The 21,950-nt window shown below is 33.5% G+C and overlaps 10 protein-coding genes across 10 annotated transcripts; 5 read left to right on the plus strand and 5 right to left on the minus strand.

The window, feature by feature from the left end:
- Window positions 1–172: 172 nt before the first annotated feature.
- DFA_10085 (uncharacterized protein) lies at window positions 173–2,077 on the plus strand (the record flags this gene model as incomplete). Its single annotated transcript, XM_004351919.1, has 3 exons — window positions 173–185; window positions 1,040–1,081; window positions 1,995–2,077. The coding sequence occupies 3 exons, from the start codon at window positions 173–175 to the stop codon at window positions 2,075–2,077; spliced, it is 138 nt and encodes a 45-aa protein (XP_004351971.1).
- A 347-nt stretch (window positions 2,078–2,424) lies between these two features.
- On the minus strand, window positions 2,425–2,864 carry DFA_10086 (uncharacterized protein; the record flags this gene model as incomplete). The annotated part of the gene is made up of 2 exons (XM_004351920.1): window positions 2,425–2,515; window positions 2,848–2,864. 2 exons carry the CDS (start codon window positions 2,862–2,864, stop codon window positions 2,425–2,427), a joined length of 108 nt encoding a protein of 35 aa, XP_004351972.1.
- A 292-nt stretch (window positions 2,865–3,156) lies between these two features.
- Window positions 3,157–6,139, minus strand: DFA_10087 (uncharacterized protein; the record flags this gene model as incomplete). Its single annotated transcript, XM_004351921.1, has 6 exons — window positions 3,157–3,888; window positions 3,969–4,166; window positions 4,226–4,894; window positions 4,979–5,296; window positions 5,376–5,931; window positions 6,048–6,139. The coding sequence occupies 6 exons, from the start codon at window positions 6,137–6,139 to the stop codon at window positions 3,157–3,159; spliced, it is 2,565 nt and encodes an 854-aa protein (XP_004351973.1).
- A 268-nt stretch (window positions 6,140–6,407) lies between these two features.
- Window positions 6,408–8,971, plus strand: blm (ATP-dependent DNA helicase RecQ family protein; the record flags this gene model as incomplete). The annotated part of the gene is made up of 2 exons (XM_004351922.1): window positions 6,408–6,522; window positions 6,582–8,971. 2 exons carry the CDS (start codon window positions 6,408–6,410, stop codon window positions 8,969–8,971), a joined length of 2,505 nt encoding a protein of 834 aa, XP_004351974.1.
- Window positions 8,972–9,216: 245 nt separating this feature from the next.
- On the plus strand, window positions 9,217–10,806 carry DFA_10089 (aldehyde dehydrogenase; the record flags this gene model as incomplete). Its single annotated transcript, XM_004351923.1, has 2 exons — window positions 9,217–10,599; window positions 10,699–10,806. 2 exons carry the CDS (start codon window positions 9,217–9,219, stop codon window positions 10,804–10,806), a joined length of 1,491 nt encoding a protein of 496 aa, XP_004351975.1.
- A 411-nt stretch (window positions 10,807–11,217) lies between these two features.
- DFA_10090 (uncharacterized protein) lies at window positions 11,218–12,052 on the plus strand (the record flags this gene model as incomplete). The annotated part of the gene is made up of 2 exons (XM_004351924.1): window positions 11,218–11,331; window positions 11,432–12,052. The coding sequence occupies 2 exons, from the start codon at window positions 11,218–11,220 to the stop codon at window positions 12,050–12,052; spliced, it is 735 nt and encodes a 244-aa protein (XP_004351976.1).
- Window positions 12,053–12,229: 177 nt separating this feature from the next.
- On the minus strand, window positions 12,230–13,909 carry DFA_10091 (uncharacterized protein; the record flags this gene model as incomplete). The annotated part of the gene is made up of 4 exons (XM_004351925.1): window positions 12,230–12,270; window positions 12,430–13,004; window positions 13,083–13,637; window positions 13,728–13,909. 4 exons carry the CDS (start codon window positions 13,907–13,909, stop codon window positions 12,230–12,232), a joined length of 1,353 nt encoding a protein of 450 aa, XP_004351977.1.
- A 192-nt stretch (window positions 13,910–14,101) lies between these two features.
- Window positions 14,102–16,556, plus strand: DFA_10092 (Putative FtsH protease; the record flags this gene model as incomplete). The annotated part of the gene is made up of 4 exons (XM_004351926.1): window positions 14,102–14,194; window positions 14,268–14,462; window positions 14,521–15,337; window positions 15,472–16,556. 4 exons carry the CDS (start codon window positions 14,102–14,104, stop codon window positions 16,554–16,556), a joined length of 2,190 nt encoding a protein of 729 aa, XP_004351978.1.
- Window positions 16,557–16,788: 232 nt separating this feature from the next.
- Window positions 16,789–20,113, minus strand: DFA_10093 (uncharacterized protein; the record flags this gene model as incomplete). The annotated part of the gene is made up of 8 exons (XM_004351927.1): window positions 16,789–16,839; window positions 16,886–17,869; window positions 17,970–18,105; window positions 18,170–18,406; window positions 18,466–18,914; window positions 18,992–19,183; window positions 19,246–19,871; window positions 19,948–20,113. 8 exons carry the CDS (start codon window positions 20,111–20,113, stop codon window positions 16,789–16,791), a joined length of 2,841 nt encoding a protein of 946 aa, XP_004351979.1.
- A 669-nt stretch (window positions 20,114–20,782) lies between these two features.
- On the minus strand, window positions 20,783–21,772 carry DFA_10094 (uncharacterized protein; the record flags this gene model as incomplete). Its single annotated transcript, XM_004351928.1, has 1 exon — window positions 20,783–21,772. The coding sequence occupies one exon, from the start codon at window positions 21,770–21,772 to the stop codon at window positions 20,783–20,785; it is 990 nt and encodes a 329-aa protein (XP_004351980.1).
- Between the last annotated feature and the right edge of the window lie 178 nt (window positions 21,773–21,950).

Below are 21,950 nucleotides of genomic sequence, written 5' to 3' on the forward strand. Positions count from 1 at the left end.
AATTGAAAAGTTGTATATATAAATAAATGAATGATTGAATGAATGATCTTATATAGGTATTATTTTTGTTGTTTTTGATGTTATTATTATCTACTCTTATAAACAAGTGTAGGAGAGAAAAATATATATGTATATATGTGAGGGAGGATTAAAGAAAAAAAAATAAAAAAAAATGGAAAGAGTTGGTATATTGATAAATTAATATATAATCTCGTGAAAAATAGATATTAAACCAAAACTCTTGTTCCAAACAATACTGTTGTTTGTTTTGTTTTGTTGCTGTTGTTCAAAGATTAAATTAAAAATGGTAAAGAATCTAAAAAATGATAAAAAAAGAGGTAGGTAGGTAGGTAAACAAAGAGTAGGAGAGAAAAGAAAGATATGAAAAAAAAAATGTGTGAAGAAGTAGTGATAAAGGGGAGAGAGAGAGAGAGAGAAAGAAAGAGAGAATGGAGAGAGAAATGAGTGTTAGAATTTCTTGTTTGTTTGTTTGTTTTAAAAAAAACCTGGTTCGTTTGGTGGTGTGAGTGAGTCGTTCGTGTGTGTGGTTGGTGTTGTTTGACATTGTGATTATTATTATTATTATTATTATTGATTGGTGGTGAATAGCAGTAGGTTGATTCATCCACCCACTCACCTCACCACCAATCATTACCCCTACTCCTACTACTACTACCACTGAACGCATAGAATAGAAAGATCATTCAAAGAATTCAATCGCTGCTAGCCCCTATCCTATTTCCTAAATTTTTGTTTTTTTTTTTTACCTCTATCTTTCACAGTTTTATAGAAGACTCTGTGTTGTAATCGCTGCTATTATCTTTTTTTTTTTTAATGTTATTGTATTGTGATGTCTATGTGTCTCTGTCTATGTGTATATCTGTACAAAATGTAATAATAATAGAAAAAAAAAAAGACGAGACGAATGGTCAATTAAACTTACGTTAAAGTGTGTGAAAAACCAAGCCAGAAGCTATATTATTGAAAAAAATTGGTGAACACCACTTGTTTTTTTTTGTTTCTTTTTTAATGTTCGTAGTAAAAGAGGGTGAGAATGTCGAACAATTAGAGACTTTAGAATGTAAAATTGAACTATGTTAATATCTTAAGATCGCGTAGTAGTGGTTTCATATGCATAACATGAATAGTTGGTTTGGTTGGTTGGTTGATTGATTGTTTGGTGAGGGAAAAAGAGGTATGTAAGGTTGTATGGGTTCGTCGTCGGTCGCGACCGGTTGGTTGGTTGGTTTGACTAATTAAGAATATAGATAGAAGAGGGAATGATTGTGTCTTATATATATCTCTCTCTTACTTTTGTTTCTATCTCTTTTTATATATATATATATATAAAGTTATATATATATATAAAAAAAGTGAGTTCGAGGTAGTTGGGTGTAACTATGTATGTAGGAGTAATAAACTGCTTGTTGTTCAGAATACCAACACGGTTTTTTATTTTTAGACAAAAAATTAAATTAATTTGATTTGAACAAAAGAGGTCGGGTCGAAGAAGATGAAAATTAAATGTATCTTGGACAAAAAAAAAAAAAAATATATAAAACAAAAAAAGAAAAAGAATCTTATTTTTTTTTTTTAAATTACAGTGTGACAAGACAGATAGATAGATAGATTGATTGGTTGATGTTGGATCTAACTAACAGATTATTGTTATCTCCACTCAACCCTCCTCCTCGGATAGGGGTTGAGAAAGTGTGTTGTGGTGATCGGTCGACGTGGTGGCGTGTGTGTGTGTGCTTGAGATAATTCAGTAGCATCACATCATGATGCGTAGTAGAAATAAGGAAAGAAAAGGAAGGAAGAAAGGAGCTTGAGACATAAGTTAACAACACCCACAACACTAACTGACAGTGTAGTGTGTCTGTTATTGTGATAAGATTCACGAACCTGTTCTCTTATTGTTAACCAATGTTGTTGTTGTTCTTTCACAACCCTTCCTTCTATAACTTTGAACTTTTCTACATTCTATCTAATAGTATCATCAATGGTGATTCCGATAACCGCTGCTACTCGCTCGCCAGATGATGATGATCATGATGGCATGTACAAAGATATATAGACAGCAAACACAACCGCTGTATCAATGATGTAGAAAGGAAGGAAGGAACTGTGCGATGAATGATGAGCAACTTGTATGTGTCTTCTCTGTGTCGCATCTTCTTACTTTTTGATTGTCGTCGTCTCTCTCTTTTGATTGAATATATTTGAACTCTGTTTTTTCTCTCTATCTCTCTCTCTCCTCTAGACAAAAGATAGATAATTATATAAACAACAATAAAAGAGAAAATAACAATTCTGATCAGAAAGAATAGGTCGAAATGATTGATCACAACAAGGTATGCCCACCGATGCCCTGTTGTTGCTGTTCAACTCGAGCGCTCTGACCATCCAATCAATCGAGTTGGTTCAAGGAACGGATAATTTTCTTTCATGCTGTCTTGTCTCTCGCCCTCCCTGTTTGCTATTTGCCTGTCCTTGTTGATCATCACCCTTTCGACTGAAAAAAAACAAGAGAGAGAAACGGACGGATAAAAAAGATTGTATGAGCCCCACAAAAGAAAGCCAAATCATCACAGTTTATGGATGGTCCTTGGTCATGCAATGAACGAGGCCACACCCCCTCCCTACACGTCGATGGATGACAATATTGTAGATTTAGAGAGCTCTGAAGAGAAGAAGGGGTGGATCGATCGCGTGTCCCTTGCTCCTCTTTGACAAACAAAAAAATGAAGAAGAAATTGATTGGGTTGTAATTTTAACACTTACGTACTACCTATCTCTCTCTTATTTGTTTTATGTATGTATTAAAAAAAAGGTTATGAATAAAACAAAATCTTGTTATTCATTTTTGATCAGTCCCTCTAAAATAATAATATGGTGGTGGTTAATAGTGCCAAGGAGGAGGAGACGATCATGATGGTTTCAAAGGAGGTGAACGAAAAAAACCGGCATCAGCGGAGCTGGCCTATCAAAAACAGGGCAAGATATTCGACCCAAGGCTGATTTTGCCTTATAAAGCAAAATTTCTTTTTTTTTTTTCCATTCAGAGATCAACAAACGGGCTATCGTCGTAGTTAAATCATTGTACAAATTTGTTAAAGGGGAGTATATTTGTTAACCATAGATAGGGGAACATCCCTATTTTTTCTTTTTATGATTATTATTATTTGGTTTACTCGTCGATGATGTTGAAGTAGTTGATGTTGTTGGCGTAGCTGTAGTAGTAGCAGACGATTTCTTCTTTTTCTTTTTCATTCGATGAACTGTAGTATCATTTTGGTAAAAACCATGATCGTTATCGGCAAGATGATCTTTTGAATCGTCAACCGACAGGGGCGAAGCGTCAGAGTCTGTGTTGTTGTGTTGGTGGTGATCTTCATCATCATCGATTGTCGTTTTGGGTTGGTTATTATTTAAAGTTGACATAAACCCTCCACTACCACTGTCACGAAAAGATAGTGTAGGGTCATCATCGGACCTAGCCTTTCTTTTACCTTTTTTGTTCGCCGTACTCTTTTCAATAATACTATCTAAAGATTTGACCATAATATTCTTATCTTTGGCCCATTGGACATAGGCTTTCCAATGTTCATCAGATGAATTGTTAATCGTACCAAAGTTACCAATGACCACCAATCCTCTTTTAGCTCTTGTAATCGATACATTTAATCTTCTCCAGTCTTTTAAAAACCCAATATTACCTTTGGTATTGGATCTTACAGTTGAAAATATAATAACATCCATTTCTCTTCCCTGATACGAATCAACAGTCGCCACTGACGGTTGTGCTCCTCTCCAAGATTTATCATTTGAAAATACTTGATTTATATGTTTAACTTGTGCATGATATGGTGTTATAATTCCAATATTCTTAAAAACAAAAAGAGAGAAAACACATTAATATATTTGATTGTTGATAATAGCTATTAATTGATTGTAAAGTATTTTACATTTCTAAATAATGATTCATCATTTTCTAATAAACTTTCGGCAACTTGAACTACAGCCACTGCTTCTTCATTATTATAAAGTGAATGATGTTTAATTTCTTCCCTTCCATTTGATATATCAATAAATACAACAGGAAAATCAATTTGAGGCCATTTAATTCCAATTGGTATTTTTAAATTTGAATCATTCGTTCCATTCTAAAAATAAAAAGAGAACAAATAAATAATTTTAATTATTTTATATATTTAATATTTACATTTAATAAACCATTGTAGAAATGATGACGAGGGAAATCAGAAATTGAAGAATGCATTCTATATTGAGTGTTCAGTAAAAATGGAGTAAGACCACTTTTAAATAATCTATCAAACATTGATATATTTAAACCTCCTTCTATGGCCTTGTGTGATAGAATGATGGGGGCCAATTGATTTTGATCACCAAATAGGTACATTTGTTCACTTGATTTTAGTAATGGGATGAGAATGGCAGGTTCTGTAGCTTGTGTTGCTTCATCGACCACAATGATTTGAAACTTTTCATCCATCAACATTTCATGTCCCGATCCAATACAAGTTGAGCAAATAACATCTGCTTCACTAATCAATCTTGACTTGATTTCTCGTTCCGATTGCATATAGTAAGATGAACTACCAGGTTTTGAACCTTGGTTTGATCGTTTTGCAGAACTGTCCCATCTATTCAATTCCTCCTCCATCCTATACTCTAATGTTGCACATCTCAACTCTTCACGAACTTTATTGGCATCACCCAATCTCAATACATTGACACCAGCCTTTAACAAACCTTCCAATAAATTATCAACCCCCGTATTTGTAAATGATGTTGCCAATATTTTAACATTACTCTTTCCACTTTGTTTTCTATGTACTAATAATCTAAGTAAATAAATTGCTGTCGTTGACTAAAAAGTAATAAGTAAATAATTAATTAATAAATAAATAATAATTATTTTCTTTTTCTTTTTTTCTTTTTCTTTTTCTTTTACCTTTCCAGTACCAGGAGGACCTTGAATTAAACTAGCTCTTCTACAAATTGATTTTTCAATTGCATCTTTTTGTGAAGGATTAAGATTCCATGTTTTATAATCCATAGGAAACATATCCTTGAATTTAAGAGGAGATTCTTTTGTTTGGAATGGGATGTATTCAGTGGCACAGGTATCTTCCAATGTTTTACCTGGTTTCAAATGTCCAAATATAATATCGGCCAATTTTGTTTGATATAATGCCTTGTCTGATGAAACCATTGTCAAAGCTTTCATCATTCTTTCCATTGTTATTAAATTGGTTCCAAGATCTATTCTCTAAATGGAAATTAAATGAAAGTTAATATCTTTATAAATTTGTATTGTTTCTTTCTTTTTGTTTCTTTCTTTTTCTTACCCAAGGACCAGAATTATGAAATATTTTTTCAAAACCAGATTGATTCTTGATTGATACAAGTATAGATTTACCAGTTGTTTCCAAATAGATACCTTCATAGACAACGTCATCTTTTAGAGGATCCTTTTTACTGATAATGACAGATTCACCACTACCAATCTTTAGGAACCCTTTTTGATATGATTCTGCTGGTTCTGATAATTGACCAACTTCAGCTCCAGGATCATAGTCTACTGCAAATCTAACTATGATTTCACTCAATAATTTACCTTTTAGTATGGCGGTTGTATTCTTTAATGCCAAACCCTTTTTTGCAAGTTGATCTACACTTCTCTGTGACAGACGTCTTTCAACCGATTGTTTATCCTCTTTTGATTCCATCACTAATAATTGTTTAAACTTTTCATAATATTCTGTCTTTTTCTTGATCAATGCGCTTGACATTACTTGTGGCAATTGATTGACACTTGATTGTTGGTGTTGTTGTTGTGTCTTTTGTTGATCCTTTAAAAATGCATTATTTGTTACTTTTGCTGTTATATCTAATCCCAATGATCTAACAACAATAACAATTACATAATCATAATACAGTAATAAGGATTGTTAATATATATATATATTGATCTATCTATCTATCTATCCTATCTATCAGTGTTACAATATTATACATACTTCCACCCTTTTCCAATTTGAATTGGAATCGAACCTACTTGATCAGGATTAACTTGATCATCTAATTCATATATATCTGCCCTATCTCCCATCTCTACTCTATTATATCTATGTATCTATGTATCTATAGTAGTAGTTATACAATATTTAATATTTAATTAACTTATGAAAATGAATGAAGTCATTTTTTGAAAGTGTTCGTAGTCTTGCGATTTCCAAATATTCGACAATGATCTTTTGATTACGCTTAATATTAATATTATTTATCTTTCTTTTATCTTTATATCTATCTCTGTACAATACAATACATAATGATAGTATAGTTACTATATATATACCTTGCACATATATAATAATAACATGATGATTACAGCCAAGTCTTCCTCTTCTACTTTGTGGAAGAGTCTGTTGTATCAGTCATTCACATCGATGAACTTGAATAGTCATCATTCACTTCAACCCTTTACAAACTATGGTATGTTTTGTTTATAACAATTAGTTATCTTATGTATACTGATGATTCAACTTTCTCAGCATCTTCGTCGTCGGATGGAATAGATTACGAATGGAGTACAACATTCAAAAAGAAAAAAGGGTTGTCTTTGACAAAGGACAAGAGCGTATTAACTGGTAAAGAGAGATTGGATAAAAAGGATACAAACTCTCTAGGATTCTTAAACAAATATGGTTTGATATCTCAAGGTATCAATGCAAAGGATTTATTATCATCATCATCGAGTGATCAAAACGATCCTTCAAAGTCATCTTCTATTCAAGAAGAAGAAAATATTATAATGTTAAATGAAGATGGAGAAATGATTGAACCACCAAAGAAAAAGAAATCAAGTAGTAAGAAAAAGGATATAATCAAACAAGAAGAAGAGGAGGAAGAAGAGGAAGATGGTAGAAGAGTAGAGTTATTTGAAAAACCTAAAAAGATTAGAAAGAAAAAGATGGATCTTGAACAAGATCAATTAAAAGTTGATGAAGATGGGATTCAAAGAGTAATGGATGATACTGAAGTAAAGAAACAAAGGAAATCTAAAAAGTCTGATCATCAAATGATGCTTTTAGATTTTGCTGATATTACACCACCACCATCCTTATTTGATCCACAAATCTATACAACACCATTGGATTTATCTGATATGGTTCAAGATCCAACTTTGGCATCGACAAGCATTCACGATGAGGTTGAAACATCATCATCCTATCTAAACTCTGTAAATACACCAAAAAAAACAAGAAAGAAAAAGTTGACAACAATCATTGAATCAATGCCAAATTATAATCAAGATAGTCAAGATAGTAATAATAATAATTTACAACAACAACAACAACAATCAATATCTATACTAAATCAAGAACTATTAAGATCATATAATCAATGGGTAATAGAGAAAAAGGAATTATTACAACAATCAACAACAAAACAAAGAAAAATATCTTTACCAAATATACCAACTGGCAAAAAATATGAAGTGACACATTCTGGTGGCCATACAGAGGATAATACCTTATTTTCACAAGAATTTCCTTGGGATGACTTGGTAAATAGTTGTGCCAAGACTGTTTTTGGAGTTGGAGAATTGAGAGCACTTCAAAAAGATGCAATCAATGCGATATTGTATCGAAGAGATACGTTTGTTAGTTTACCAACTGGTGGTGGCAAGAGTTTGTGCTTTCAATTACCGGCGTTGATTGATGCTGGGTTGACTGTGGTCGTGTCACCGCTGCTGGCGTTGATGAACGACCAGGTCACCAAGTTGCGTCAAAGAGGGATCCCTGCAGCAGTGCTGAATAGCGGTATCTCAGTGTCCGAGAGGACTAGGACAATGGAGGAGTTGGAGAACCCGCAAGGGTCAATCAAACTATTGTACGTGACACCCGAGCGATTGGTAAGCGAGGATTTTGCAAAGAGAATGGCGCGGTGGCATTATCAGGGACGGTTGCGAAGACTGGTTATTGACGAAGCACATTGTATCTCGGAATGGGGACATGATTTTAGATCAGACTATCGTAAACTCAGTAGCTTTAGAAAGACGTTTCCCCACGTACCTATTGTCGCATTGACAGCCACTGCAACAGACTATGTCGAGCATGATATCAAGAATCAGCTTGGTATCAGTCGTGACGATGTTGTCAACGTGCGTGGAACGTTTCAAAGAAACAATCTGCGTTATGCGGTGAGAGATAAACCGGCTAGCCCGATTGGCGTAGCCATGGACATTGAATCGTTTATCAAGGCGAGGTATCCGACATCATCGGGAATAGTGTATTGCGCGACATCTGTAGAGTGTGAGAACCTGGCCAGCCACCTACGTGATGTCGGGTTGTCTGCACACCACTACTATGCGTCACTCTCCACACCCACTCGTCTTGAGATTCAAGATAACTGGATCAAAGGCAAGATCAAAGTGATCTGCACAACCACTGCATTTGGTATGGGTATTGATAAACCCGACACACGATTCGTCATTCACCACTCAATGCCCCAATCGATCGAATCCTACTACCAGCACACTGGACGTGCCGGAAGAGACGGACAACTCAGCGACAGCATACTCTATTTCAGCGACATTGACAAAAAGAGAATGGAAAAGCTAATGAAACCAACGACTAGTACTCAAGACCAGTATGAAAATATCAGTAATGACAAGGTTGGCGATATTTACGAGCGAAAGCTTGCTGCTCTCGACTCCCTCGTCTCTCTTCTCAAAGACACTGGTTGTCGTCACCAAAAATTAACCAATTACTTTGGTGACACCAAAAACAAACCAACAAGTTGCGGTCGTATGTGTGACAATTGTATCGACAAATATTCAGGTAAACCATCAAAAAAGCAGAAAAATGATCACACTGAAAGAATCTACACAAAGTATGATTATTCTCCAACAAAGAAGAAATTATCTTCAAAAAAATAACAAAATAACAAAATAATTAATAAATATTAATAATATAATAATAGCAGGATAAATATATAACATACATATGTTATCCTGGGATTTCCCTCAATTCCGCTCACTCATTTTAAATTAAAAAAAAATCTCAAAGATTTTAATTTTTTCAGCAAGCATTGTGTGAATTCAAGTTCATTCATTTGTTTGTTTGTTAGTTAGTTTGTTGTTGTATACTTTTATTTATTTGTTTTATTTGTATTTATAATATAATGTCACAAGCAATATTTAAAAGAGTTGGAAATTATGTTAGAGAAAGTTATCCAATTTATGTTGGTAGCAAGGCAGTGACGTCGACACCATTGAATCGATTGGGAGTAGTTGATAAATACACTAATCAAGTGGTGAGTCATGTGCCAATGGCAGACAAGAAGATTATAAACGATGCTATCAACCAGGCCGTGCAATCAGAGAGCAAGATGAAGTCGCTGACTGCATCACACCGCAAGGACGTGTTGCTCGACATGGCCAACAAGATTAAAAACAGAGCTGACGAATTGGCAGCAACGATTGTAGTAGAGGTTGGTAAACCATTGGCTGACGCACGTGCAGAGGTTGGTCGTGCAATCGACACGTTTACAGTGGCTGCTGAAGAGGCGATTCGACAAAACGGTGAGTACATTCCACTCGACATATCGGCCAAAAACAATGGCTTCCAAGCCATCTCAAAGCGATTCCCCGTCGGTGCAGTGTCTATGATTGCTCCATTCAACTTTCCCCTCAATCTATGTGCACACAAGATCGCACCTGCTATCGCTGCAGGTTGTCCATTTGTTCTCAAGCCATCGGACCGTACACCTATCAGTGCCATATTGCTCGGTGAGATGTTGGCCGAGTGCGATCTCCCCGCAGGCGCATTCTCCATCTTCCCCACAGAGTTGGCCGATGCCCCCATACTCAGTAAAGACGAGCGATTCAAACTAGTCTCGTTTACTGGGTCACCTCAAGTAGGCTGGAAGATCAAAGATGAGGCCGGTCGCAAAAAGGTCGTGTTGGAGCTCGGAGGCAATGCCGCCTGCATCGTCGACGAGGCCATCAAAGAGTCCTATTTGCACCATGTTGCCGCACGTATTCTCTTTGGCGGTTTTTACGCTGCTGGACAGAGCTGCATCTCTGTGCAACGTGTTTACATCCACGAGAGACACTACAACCAACTCAAAACCATCTTGTTGGAGCAGACTCAACCCCTCTCCAAGCGTCGTGGCGATCCAATGAACATCAACACTTTCCACGGCCCAATGATCGGTGAAAACGATGCCATTCGTGTCGAGAAATGGGTCAATGACGCCGTCTCCAAGGGTGCTACCCTCTTGACTGGTGGTAAGCGTGACAAGGCCTTTTTTGATCTAACTATCCTCGAAAACGTCCCACAAACCTGCGATGTTAGCTGCAAGGAGATCTTTGGCCCAGTCTTTGTCATTGAGAAATTCACAGACTTTAAAGACGTTGTCAACCGTGTAAATAATTCAGAGTTTGGACTTCAAGCCGGTGTCTTTACCGATGACATCCATAAAGCTCATTATGCATTCAATCATATCGATGTTGGTGCTGTTGTCATTAATGATATTCCTTCTGTTCGTGTTGATTCTCAAGCTGTATGTAAAACAAAAAAACAAAAAACAAAACAAACATAGAGAGATTGGAAGATAGAAAAGATGTACTTATTCAATTTATTATTTATTTTACTTATTTAGTATGGTGGAATCAAAGGATCAGGATTAGGAAGAGAAGGTGTAAAGAATACAATTGAAGAATATACTGAATTGAAATTAATGATTATGAAGGATGTTGGAAAATTATAACTTTGCCAACAATATATAAATCAACAACAACAACAATACAATTTACACAAATCAATCAAAAACATATTAATTGATTATCAAAACCTTCATTTTTGTGTTTTGCCCATACTACTTCTCATTTTTGGGGGGATGTTATAATTTTAATTAACAATTCATTTCTTGAAGGGATTGGTGTAAAAGTATTTAATACTCTTGGCTTTTTGGAATGTGTGGATTCTGTTTGGTTTTTACTGTGATGAAAAAAAACAGAAAAGACGCCATTCAACGATGCATAGATTCGTCGAAAAAAAAAAAGAAAGGTTCCCTCGTCTCTCTCAGAAACAGAATCAAATGCTACAGACAATAGAATCTTAATATTTATGAATAGGTACACATTAATATTATTAATTCTTTCAAGTATAACGGTACGGTATGAGATTTAAAACTCAAATTAAAAAAGGTGATTGGGTTGCTCTAGGGGCAGATACTTCAAGCCAAGAACAATCAAATTCAACTCAAAATTATGGAGCTGCCATTAGTTTTGTGGTAAGGTATTAAATAATATATATTTTGTTTTAATATCAAACGATCTAACAATCAAACTATTCAATCAATCAATCATCAATCTTTTTTTTAATCGATTTAGTCAATTCCTTTTAATTTGGAGAAAATAACATTTCAAAATTTTCCAGTTACTTTTAAACCGGTTGCAGTTTATTGTAGATTGATAGCGGAACTACAAATTGGAGGAGAGGGGCTCTATCAAACTGATCAGTACTATGGATTCACACCTGAATGTGTACGAATGGTTCATCCGATACGAACCTGTCACAGTTCAAACATTACACAGGCTACTAGAGATTATAGTATTGGCCATGATTTCGATTATGGCGATTCCATTCCAAATTCAACTATAAATCCCTATAATCTACCTGCCAACTTGCCAGCTGGCTATTATGGTGTATTTCAAGATAGAGTTTTATACATGTACCGATTTAATTTAAATGAAAACAAATCAACAGATGTAGAATCAGCTTTACAACAAATGGGGTTCCGACATAATGTAACCTATGGTTCATACACTGACAACCAAAACATTAAATATATCTTTTGTTTTGTAGAAGTACACAAGAATGCAATCCATTTCTTCCCACAAGAAAAGGCAATTAATACAAACATAAAAATGGAAGACGTCTGTTCATTATACTTTAATTCTAGAAGAAGAAATGATATTCTTGAACTTTCAAATTGTGATCCAAAAATATAAATAAATATATAGAAATATAATAATAAAGACCGATTCGTTTTTTTTTTGCTCAAAAATCTTACTTTCTTTTTTTTTTAATTATTTATCATAAGAAATGTAGCTATCTTTATTAGTTTCGATTGTTGTTGTTCAAAGTCGAAACTACTCAAAAAAGATGTCAATATCTTAGCCGAGACCTTATAGGACATCACTAAAAGCATGATCCCTATTGGGTTTCCCTAAGAAAATTAGGGGAAGGTCTCAAAATTTTGTAAAGATCCTCGTCTCATGTCAAGAGTCCTCTTAACATTTTTTTTGGTGAAAACGAATATGGGAACACAATGAAACGAAAACATATGTTCGTTTATTTATTTATTTATTTAATTATTTATTTATACCTTTACAAGTTGATTGACCACACTTTTTATCACCATTACTACAATAGGTCGATAAACTCGAGATTATATTATAGAGATATTTAATCTCTGATACCAATCCAGACCGACCATCTTGATCGTCATTAAACAGTGAAATTGGTTCGTTTTTAATAGTCATAAATTCAGACTTTACAGATGCTGGAATATTATCATTACTTTGATCCAACATTCTATCAGGTATTGAAAAGATTATAATACAAATTAATTCTATAAGATATTTGTTGTTATTATTATTATTATTATTATTATTGTTTTCATTATTAGTGATTTCAAATTGATTTTCTAAAGATGATACTAAACGATATAATTTAGTATTATGAATCTCTTTAATGATATGTACAATATCTTGATTAACTTGATCATAAACACCAAAATATTTTAAAATCTTTCCAATGCCATCTAGCATTGATCCAACTACTTGTTCAACATTGTCAACACGCTCATCAATATAAAATTGATGAATCAATGAACTTAACATTCTCTTCCAATCAACCTCTCCAGTTGCTGTTACCTTGAATATACTACTTGCACTTAAACTAAAGTAAATTAAATTGTTAATATATATATATATATATATATATATATATGTAGATTAATTTCTCTCTCTTATTTACCTCTTTTTTAATAAAATATAACCTCTTGATTTGTTTGAATCTGGATCAATTGATTTCATTGATTCAAATAATAACTCTGTTTTAACCCAATGAGGTGGATATTTGAACCGAGCAACATCGAGGATGAGTACCAAATCTCTTTGTTTGTGGTAACCTGCGATGGGTGAGAAATGACCTGTTCCAGTTTGAGATAGTCCTTGTCGATTGTACGATGCAATCAATATTTCAGAACCATTGCTTTGGCACGATCGAATCACCTTGTTTCTAAATTCGTCAACATTGCTCTCATTGTAATAGTGACACTCTGTGACGGCACCATTGCAATTGGCCAGACACAGAAACTCGTCAATCGTTATACCCTTCTCCTTGACAATCGACAAATCCGTACAACAATCCAGCAACTCTTCACTATACCATCTCCATACTCCACGCCACGTCTTTTTAGGATCAACAGACAATGAATTCAAAGTCATTGCAAGTGTAGATAATCCACAATAAGCAGGTTCATTCTGTGTAGAGAATTGTGATGCCAATATAAAATAAGTTTTCATATACCTAAAGTAAAGTAAAGAAAAGAAAATATATATAACAATCAATATATTAGATTCTATATATATATACTTATACATGTCTTTTGTTTCTTACCCTTCAAGTAAACTCTCAGTAAAGATTGATTGACCATCTACAGATGAGAAATCTATACAAGTGTCTGGTAATGGTCTACGATAGTAGCTCTTTTCGTTGATATTAGTTATGAAACATTTCTCGTGATGATGATGATTATCTTTATCTTCTATTTCTTTATTATTATTATTATTATTACTCATCTTTCAATAAATTTCGAAGCAGCAAGTTCACACCCTATTTTATTAAATTTTCAAAAGATTGTCATTATTACCTGTCGCTTTTTTGACGCATTAATTATTATTATTATTATTGCTCATCATCAACAACAACAATCTACATAGAGATAGACTTATATTACATCTTTATTTCTTTTAGATATATATATTTAAGAGATGAATCACTTTATTTTAAAGTCATCTTCGTCTAGACTTGCTACTTCTGTTACAAGTAGATATTTACATACATTATGTAATAACAGTTCACAGGTACCTACATATAGTATCAATTATTATTATTAGATGAATGACCCTAACTTGTTTCCCTTTCACACCTATATAGTTTAGAAAAGCTTCTACTACAGCAGATAAGATTAGTACCGCTTCTTCTTCTTCAAGAGTGAATTCTATTCATTCATCAATGTTTTATAACCATTCATCTAAATCTTTATTATTCAATAATGAATTAACTGGTGATAATGATATTACAAGTTTAAACTCTATTAGAAATGTATCAACAAAAAGAAAAGCTGTTAGTGTATGTGTATAAATAGAGATAGATATATATAATTATATTAATCCTTTTTATTTCTTAGATGTTTTCTGATCAATTTAAACAACAACATAAACAACAATATAAACAAGAACAAGATCAACAACAACAAGATGAATATAGTGAAGATTATAGAAATACATTTAATGGAGTACCACAACCATTGGAAGTAAAGGTTGTATCAAACTTTTCATTGTTTAAGACACTTTTGGCATTGGCTTTGGTTGGTGGTGCTGTTTACTATTATATTGGTGGAAACACGAGTGGAGGTGCATCGGGAGGAGGTGGAATCTACTCTATCCTAGCACCACGCAACTACTCTAGCATCAACAAACGTCCAACCGAAACATTTGACGACGTTGTTGGTGCAGAGGAGGCCAAGAGCGAGTTGCAAGACCTCGTCGATTACCTCCGTAATCCAGGCAAATACGCCGAGCGTAACATTGTCACCCCAAAGGGTATCCTTTTGGTTGGTCCACCAGGCACTGGAAAGACCCTGTTGGCAAAGGCATTGGCTGGCGAAGCCCGTATCCCATTCATCAGCATCAATGGCTCTGAATTTGAAGAAATGTTTATTGGTGTTGGTGCAAAGCGTGTACGTGAACTCTTTGCAGAGGCAAGAAAGATGGCACCATGTATTGTCTTTATCGATGAAATCGACTCGGTCGGTGGAAGTCGTAGCAAGAGAATCAACTATCATCCATCCGATGCTCTCAATCAATTGTTGGTTGAACTCGACGGTTTCACCGGTCGTGAAGGTGTCATTGTCTTGGCTGCCACCAATTTCCAAGAGACTCTTGATCCTGCTCTTGTTAGATCAGGTCGTTTCGATCGTTCCATTCAAGTTCAACTTCCAGATTGTAAATCAAGAAAAAAAATATCGAATTATATTTAAAGAATAAGAAATTTTCTCTAAGTATGTAAAAAAAAAAAAGAAAAAGAAAATAGAAAAGAAAAAAATTATATTTATTATTTTTATTTATTTTTTATTTAGATGTAAATACACAAATATTAGCACAATCAACACCAGGATTTTCAGGAGCAGATTTATTTAATTTGGTGAATTGGGCAGCATTGGATACAACAAAAAATAATCAACCAGAAATCTCAATGGAGTCTTTGGAAAATGCAAAGGAAAATATTATTATGGGCAAGGAAAGACATTCATTGATTCTTACAGATGAAGCCAGAAAAATATGTGCCTATCACGAGGCTGGACATGCGCTAGTGGCAATCAAGACACAAGGTGCAAAGGATATTCACAAGGCTACCATCATGCCACGTGGTGATGCTCTTGGTCTTGTGTCGATGCTTCAAAGAGACGACTTTTTCCAAACAAAGAAGCAATACTTGGCAGAGATGGATGTGGCCATGGGAGGCCGTGCTGCGGAAGAATTGATCCTTGGTGACGAGAATATCAGTCAAGGTGCATCGAGCGATATCAAAAAGGCAACCTCAATTGCAAAGCAAATGGTCATGAAGTTGGGTATGAGCGATGAAGTTGGAAAAATCTACATTGATTCTGAAAAGAAACTCTCCCCTCAACAACGTGAAATGGTCGATCGTGAAGTCAAAAAGTTCTTGGATCAATCTTATGACCGTGCTCGTAAGCTCCTAGAAGATTACTCGGCCGAGCACCATCTCTTGGCAAAGGCTCTTATCGAATATGAAACCTTAAATCTCGACGAAATTATGGCAATCATTGAAAAGAGACAACTCCCAAAGACAAAGAAAAATAGAGATGCCTTGATCAAGGATCGTGAAGATAAAGATAAAAAGAGACAAGAAGAAATGAAAAAAGTTAAACCAATTGCACAACCAGTTTCCACTAGATTGACTGGAGTTTTCTTACCTCCTGGTCAACAACCAACTCAACAAGGTCAAGTTCAACAACAACAACAAGTTCAACAACCACAACCTACAAGATCAAGAACCGTTTTTATTCAAAATCAACCACAACCACCACAGCAACAACAACAACAACAACAACAAGGTCAATCTCAACAAAATAATAATAATAATAATCAAAATGGAAAGAATATTCCAGTTGTTGATAATAATAATAATGATAGAAAATAAATATTTATTTATTTTAAAATTGATAATAATTGATTAATTAAATCTTTACAAGCAATTGCATCTGGATCTTGGGAGGAAACACTTTCCGATAAGATTTGACTAAAAGTTTGTTGCATTTGGTAATATCGTTGTGCATCGGAGAATAGAATCGATGGAGAACATTTTAGGATGGTTGAAAGTAATCTGATTCCCGATAATTTCAAAGTATAGCTATTGCCACTTTCGACAGAGTCTAGCAAAATGTCATAGAGGTCATCTCCATAGTCACTGATATTCTTTTCCTCTGGTAATCTACTAATCATTGTAAACAATATTTGGTTGATTGATACCTTTTTCTTTACGAGGAGGATGGAGGAAGAGTTGTGGTTGTTGTGATCGGAACTGAAAATATTGACAAGCGATGGAATGATTGATTTTGAAACTTTGACAAGTGATTCAACTTGGAGTACTTTGGTAACTGTCAATAAAGTGTAGTAGAGCATTGGTGTGACTGTGGCAGTAATACTGTCTGGTGTTTTGAGTATCTTTAGGATGGTCGGTAATGCTTGATGAACCGATTTGATGTCTTTGATTTGTGACATTCCACTCTTGTGTATTAAATCAAATGAAAAGGTTTTCCAAAGGTATCCTTCATCATTGACAGATGCACAAACCATAAATGCCAAACAATCTCCTGCTCCCATTTGTAATTTCTTAATTTCCTCTGCTGTAGAGCCAACTACTTGTTGTAAATGAAACAAAGTGTCTACAACTTGGGCGACACTATGAATAAATGGTTCCATTTCCACTCCATTTAATAATAAACTATTACATAATGAAAACATGACCAATTTCATTGTCACTATCGAGGAATCCTTGTTGATGGCCATGGTAATATTTTCATTTGACAACATTGATAAACTAGTTGGTACCCAATAGATACAAGGGAAATAACTACAACATTCTGATGATAGTTTTCTAATGTCCATCAATAGATTATTTGATCTTATTCTTTTTGATAATAGTTGGTAAAGTTGATCTACAACCAAAATTCTATCTCCTCCACTTATTAATGCATTTTGATGGTCACCATTTGTTTGTTTTTGTTGATGAATATGTTTTAACAATGATTTTAAAAACAAAATGGGTGATAAAATTTGAAAGATTTCATGTTCTTGAAATTCACTATCATTGCCTACTATCATTTGTTGATCCATTTTTAATCTAGATATGTCCAATAAATGTTCAACTATAAAACTACTCTTTACCAATGATAATAATTTTTGTAATATCTTTGTTAAATTACCATCTTTTGGATTTGAAAACCATTTAATCTTAAATATATTAAATATTATTATTAAATTTTTTTCTCTCAACTAAAATATAAATTAATACAAGCAAGAATAGACATGACTTTTTTAATACTCAACATACATTTTTAAATATTGATGGTATTAAATTTAATAACTGATTAATATCAATAGTAGTAGTAATGGGTTGTTTCGAATCAAATAAAAGATTTGAAGGTGAAATATCATCATTCGTTTCATTGCTATCAATTTCATTATGTCTAATAATTTAAATTAAAAGTGTTAATAAATTATTTGTTGTTTTCTATTTTGTTTTATACATACAAAACCAAATCAATAAATAATTCAAAAACAGACATTGTATTAAATTCCAATAATGATGAAAGAGTATTTTCAAGTACCAATTTTTCTTGATCATTTGTAGTGTCATTGATAATGAGAAATATTAATTTCCTTGTCAATTGATTTACCTCTAAACCATTAAATATTATTTGAATTCTTTTTGTAAATTCTTTATCTTGTTTATATAAAATTTTTAACAATTGATTTAATAACTTTTCACTATAAATAAATAAATAAATATTAGGTTTCTTTTTTCTCTATCTATTTGTTTTACATACAATAAAATATTATCATTAAATTTTAAAACAATGGATGGAACTTTAATCAAATATTCCAATAATAGTAATGAATTTGATGTATTTGATATTGTTTCCATAGTTGAAACAAAATGATAGAGTAGTGATTGATTTGTAATGATGGATTTAGCAATAAAATTGAGCGTTGCATTGTTGGGTTCTTCTTGTTTTGATAAAACCATTGATATTATATTTTCTATTGTTCTATCACCATCATTGTTATCGCTATTGAGATTCAAAGAAAATGTGATCCCAATTAAAATGGAACAATAATGTTTTGTCCTCTTTTCATTATTGTATTGAGCCAAATGATAAGAGACAATTAATAATTTATCAACATTATCATTTTTAAATTGATTCATTTTCTTTTCAGATAATAATCCCAATATTAATATAAATGATATACAACAATAATCAATCCTTTCATCATCCTAAAAAGAAAAAAGAAATAAAATAAGTAAATATTAATATCATTTATAATTATTTCTTTTTCTTTTTTTTTCATTACATTTAATAATAATTTTAAATAATATTCAACTAATTTATCTTTGGTTGATAGAGAATATTGAAAATAGAGTAATGGTAATATACCAATATAAAATTCTTTTGATTCACATGCCTCATCGCAATGATTTATATATTCCTTTAACATCCTAATTGCTATACAATAAAGTGATTTTGATTGAACATTTGAATACCACTAAAATATAAAAGAGTTATTAATAAGTGTCTCTAGACATACATCTTAAATTTTGAATTTACCAATAATAAATGATCAATAAAAGATGTCAAAGTATTTAGAAATGATTGATCAATGTTGAATTGATCATTGAGGATATTTAGAGATGATGAAATAAAACAATCGGCAGTGTCTATTGATAGTTTGGTTGGTTGTTGTTTAACCAATGAATTTGGTATAACCATTTCTACGATTGGTTCCAATAAATATTGTCTAATCGTAAGAGAATGACCTGCTACTGATCCTCTCTGCTGCTGATAAGACATAAAGTATTTCAATAACAAGATTGTATCTAATGCCTTTCTTTTCAAAGAGTCATCTACAAGATTGGTAATAATACGATTGATTGATTTAAAAAATCGTTCCAAATGATTATTATACAAGTATCTAAACAATATCAATGGTCTATAATATTGTTTAAATGTTGTTGTAGTAGAGGCAGCAGAAGCAGATTGATTATCCAATGTAATTCCTATAATTGTGTCATCAACCAATGTAGACTTTTTAAACTCGTGTTTATGTATATCTATAAACGATCTTGTCATTGCTTCAATGATAGATATCATTATACTATCATCATCATCGTCTCCCTCCTTTTGATTTTCCAATTCTCTATCAATCGTAGAGAATGAATCATTTTCCTTTGGATCTACAATTATGTACACCGAGATTTATTAATAAACATACAACATATCATAACAAGATATTATTACTACAATACATACTATCCAATAATAGGTGGGTATCTCTATCCTTATCATCATGATTCAATAGTTGTAGAAGAGCTTGTCCTAATGAAAGTTGTTGTTTCTTTTGATGATTGTTATCATTGTCATCTCCATCATCATTATCATTATCAGCAGCAGTGTGGCTGATTCTACTTAATATCATAATAATCGAGTAACTCCTTTCACTCTCTAAGTGGTTTGATGGTGTGAACAACAAGCAAAGGGGTAGGACAAAAAAAAAATTAATAAAAATAATAATAATTAGATAAAAAAATCCACATACGAACAAGTTTATCCAATAACTCTTTATCTTTTCTCTCTCTCTCTTTCTTTTCTCTATATATATTTATAAGTTTTAGGTTTAATTGTTTTACTAATTCAAAAAAACATGAAAAGTAAGATTTAAATTTTATTACAAATACATTGCAAAGGGGAACCTTGATATTGTTTTAGGGAGGGCGAGTGTAGAGGTGGAGTGGTTGGTTTGTTGGTTTGTTGAACGACTACATAACTGACTATATATTTACAGGATATTATATGTTAATTGTTTGTTGATTGTTTTTCTTGGTTTTTTTTTTTTTAATCTTTAATAATTATTAGTTTGGTTTGGTTGTTGGATGTGATAGGTGGAGGTGGAGGGGGATGATTAGTACTATTTATTAATATTATTACTATTGTGTGGATGAATGGGGATAATTATTATTATTATTATTATTATTATTATTAATTATATGACGCTTATTTTTGTGTAGGCGTTTTTTGACTACAATACAATCTACAGTTTTTAACTTGTTATTATTATTATTATTAACTATTATACTCTTTTTCTTTTTTAGTGAATTGGAGTACCAGAAACTGTAGTTTCTTGTGGTTCTTGTTCCTCACCAGAGGTAAAGGTGGCACCAGTTTCAGTGTCCATGGCGTTGGTGGCGATGGTCTTGTCTTCACCTGAAACAAAGTCCATGTTCTTCATCTTGGCAGACCAAGCAGAGCCTGACTTTTGCATGTCCTTGTCGTTGGTTGGCTTCCAGCAGACAAGCATAGCATAGTTGAAGAGGGCGACGACGACACGATTGATAAACAACCATCTGATGTGTTGCTTGTCGTTGAGTGCTGGCCAGTAGGTCATGGAAACCATAGCAATGGTGAAAATAATGGCAGTGATAACGACGACGACAGAGAGACGGGCGACAGCCTTCATACGGATGTAGGTGGCCTTGGCGAGTTGACCGTGAGCAGAAATATCAGAGACCTTTTTAAACTCGAGCCAGATGATGAGACCAATGACGAGGTAGCCAATAGATACACCGAATCCGTAAAAGCCGAGGAAAATGTTGGTCATCCAGAATGGCCACCAGATGGCCATGGCGATGATCCAACCGATAAAGAGGATGATATTTAGAATGATGATGGTCCACTTGATACCTGGGAAGACACGTTGGATGGTCTTTGAAAAGTTGACGGCAGTAATAATGTCGCACCAGGCCAAGAGAATAAAGAGATAGGCAGAGATGAAAAAGCCAAAACCAAACAAGAGGAAGAACGACAATGAGTATACTTCTCTGACCTTGGCCATCATTTCAATGTGACGCAAGGTAAAAAACAAAGAACCAATGGTCAATTGCGTTGTACTGATAAACGATGCCTTCTTGTACATGCGACGTTGGATCCAGAGACGACGGAAACCTTCGACAGTGGATGCCAAAAAGACTACGAAAAAGACAGCTGCATAAGCTCTGCAACCTGCTTCATCGCAATCAAAACCCCAAGAGGCTACTGGATCACAATAACATTGTGTTCTATCTATTCCTTCTTCAGACATGATGAATGTTGTGGTTGTATATTATTGTTTAAAAAGAATAGCAAATATTGTTTTTACAAAAGAAAGATGGAAAAAAAAAAGATGGATGGATGAATCGATTGAAAAGATAATCTCTAACTAGAATTGTAACAAACAAGTAGTAAACACAAACAATTGATGAATGATGATTTGGTCGTTG

This window comes from Cavenderia fasciculata (assembly GCF_000203815.1).
Source record: "Cavenderia fasciculata unplaced genomic scaffold Scf_EU5ZYIE02H8LDV-5, whole genome shotgun sequence".
NCBI lineage: Eukaryota > Evosea > Eumycetozoa > Acytosteliales > Cavenderiaceae > Cavenderia > Cavenderia fasciculata.